Below are 1975 nucleotides of genomic sequence, written 5' to 3'. Positions count from 1 at the left end.
ATTTTTTAAATTTATTTTTATTTAAAAATAAAAACATTATTATTCTTAAAGACACATAAACCATATTATATTAACAAACAAAAAAATAAAACAAAATATTACAAAAATAAATTCGATTAATTGTTCGAGTACATTCTAATAAAAACAAATATAAAGGTGGGAAAAGGATAATTAGATTTTTGATATTAAAATTTTGAAATATATTAACAATAATTTCTAAATCATGTCGACGCTGATATTTCTCGAAATCCAAGAAACACGTGAGAACGACAATACAACATACGATAAAAGCATATTGGTCAATTTCCGGACATTCACCACCTTCCCACCACCGTCTACGGTTGCCGGAAGGTCAACAGTCGTCGGCGTATGATGAGAAGGTCGGCGGAGAAAGATAATTTGGTTAATGAAACAACATAATTTCCCCTTCAGTTCGAAGTTCTTCTCTGCAGTATATCGTTATACCTCACAAGCGATTCAACACGTTGTAATTTCAACTGTTGCCTAAACCTAGTGATGAAATCATCCGCTTTTGCATCCACGCCGGCATCACCTGCATTCCGCCTCTCTCTCGCCGTCGCTGGCCTCCTAGAGTCAACATCCTCTTCGTCGTCCGACGGAAGCCTTATCTCGCTACGTGTCTTCTTTATCTCCACCACCGACTTCTCCACCGAACTCTTTTCCGACTTGCTTCTGATTGCATGATGGTCCGCCTTAGCAGTTCGACCTGTATCGATATTTGCGTGTTCAGTTAACGGAGCTCCGGATTTGGAAGGGGAAGATATTTTGAACGATTTGACTCGTTCTATGAACGAAGGAGCTCGGACGAGTTGACCAGGTGAGTTGGAGATCTTGCTAGACTCGGTCAGAACTATGTTTTCGCTGTCAGTGGATGAGAATCTAACGGACTTAACTCGTTCCAATTGAGAACCAGCACCGACTGCTTTACCCGATTGATACAGGTCGTCGCCGTTGGAGCGAGTTCCGTGAATCGTTGGGAAATAGATGGACTGAGCGAGCCGACTTAGCGAACTGTAAGTCGCTTTTTTGGGCTGAGATGGATTCTTTTGTCGTGATTCCGCCGTGGTGATGGCGGCGATGCAGGAGGATACACTAATGGGTTTGGATCGCTCGAACAACGATGTTATCCCGGCGATTCGACTGGAAGAATTTCCATAAACTTGATCTTCGCCTTGGTCATAGTGCTTGTTGTTGTTGTTGTTGTTGTTAGCTAGAACTTGGCGTTGATCATGGCGTTTGTTGTTATTGTTAGCTATGAAAATGGTAGCAACTATGAGATTCATGAGGCCAAAAAGAACAATGGGTGTAAACCAAGCGGCCATTGAAGCCCACATGGATGCAATCACCATGGATTCACTACCTCCGACCATTATTTTCTCTGAAGAATGTTGGAAGAATGGTGGAAATGGACATCATGCATAGAGAGACCGTGGCAATATATACCACTCGATGGCTCCACCCCCCAAAAATAATATCCAACAATTTTTGTTTAAAAATTAAAGATTAATTTAAAATATTTGTTTTTGAATAAACTACAAATTTGGTCCTTGCGGTTTATAAAAAAATAACAGTTTTCGTTCCCACAGTTTCTAAATTATAAGATGGCCATTGTAGTTTGTAGAAACATTCTTTACTTCTCTCTGACATTTCCGTTCCTTTATCGGGTTTTTTTTGTCTTTTACTTAATCAAAAACCACAAAGACCAAAATCACAAAATCGATTTTGATTGGATAAAAGATAGAAAAAAAACGCCCCTCATTTAACGATAGTAAGGGGCCGTTTACCCAATTGCTTAATCGGTAAGCGCTTACAGATATGAGTCAACACTATGATTTATTTTGATACGCAAGATTTTCGTACATCAAAACATATCGAATGCAACAATTTACTGTGTATGCACTTACCTGGGTAAGACTAAGAGGCGTCATTCTCACTTACTGAGTAAGACTCTCCA

The 1975-nt window shown here is 39.5% G+C and overlaps 1 protein-coding gene across 1 annotated transcript; it reads right to left on the bottom strand.

Annotated features, from left to right (window-relative positions):
- Nucleotides 1-159: 159 nt before the first annotated feature.
- LOC112507375 (BEACH domain-containing protein lvsA-like) lies at nucleotides 160-1386 on the bottom strand. The gene has a single exon (XM_025111939.1). The coding sequence runs from the start codon at nucleotides 1368-1370 to the stop codon at nucleotides 429-431; it is 942 nt and encodes a 313-aa protein (XP_024967707.1). The 5' UTR covers nucleotides 1371-1386; the 3' UTR covers nucleotides 160-428.
- Nucleotides 1387-1975: the final 589 nt, after the last annotated feature.

The sequence above is a fragment of the Cynara cardunculus genome (assembly GCF_001531365.2).
Source record: "Cynara cardunculus var. scolymus isolate 2C chromosome LG 2, CcrdV1, whole genome shotgun sequence".
Classification (NCBI taxonomy): Eukaryota; Viridiplantae; Streptophyta; class Magnoliopsida; order Asterales; family Asteraceae; genus Cynara; species Cynara cardunculus.
This window is presented reverse-complemented; position numbering and strand designations above follow the sequence as displayed.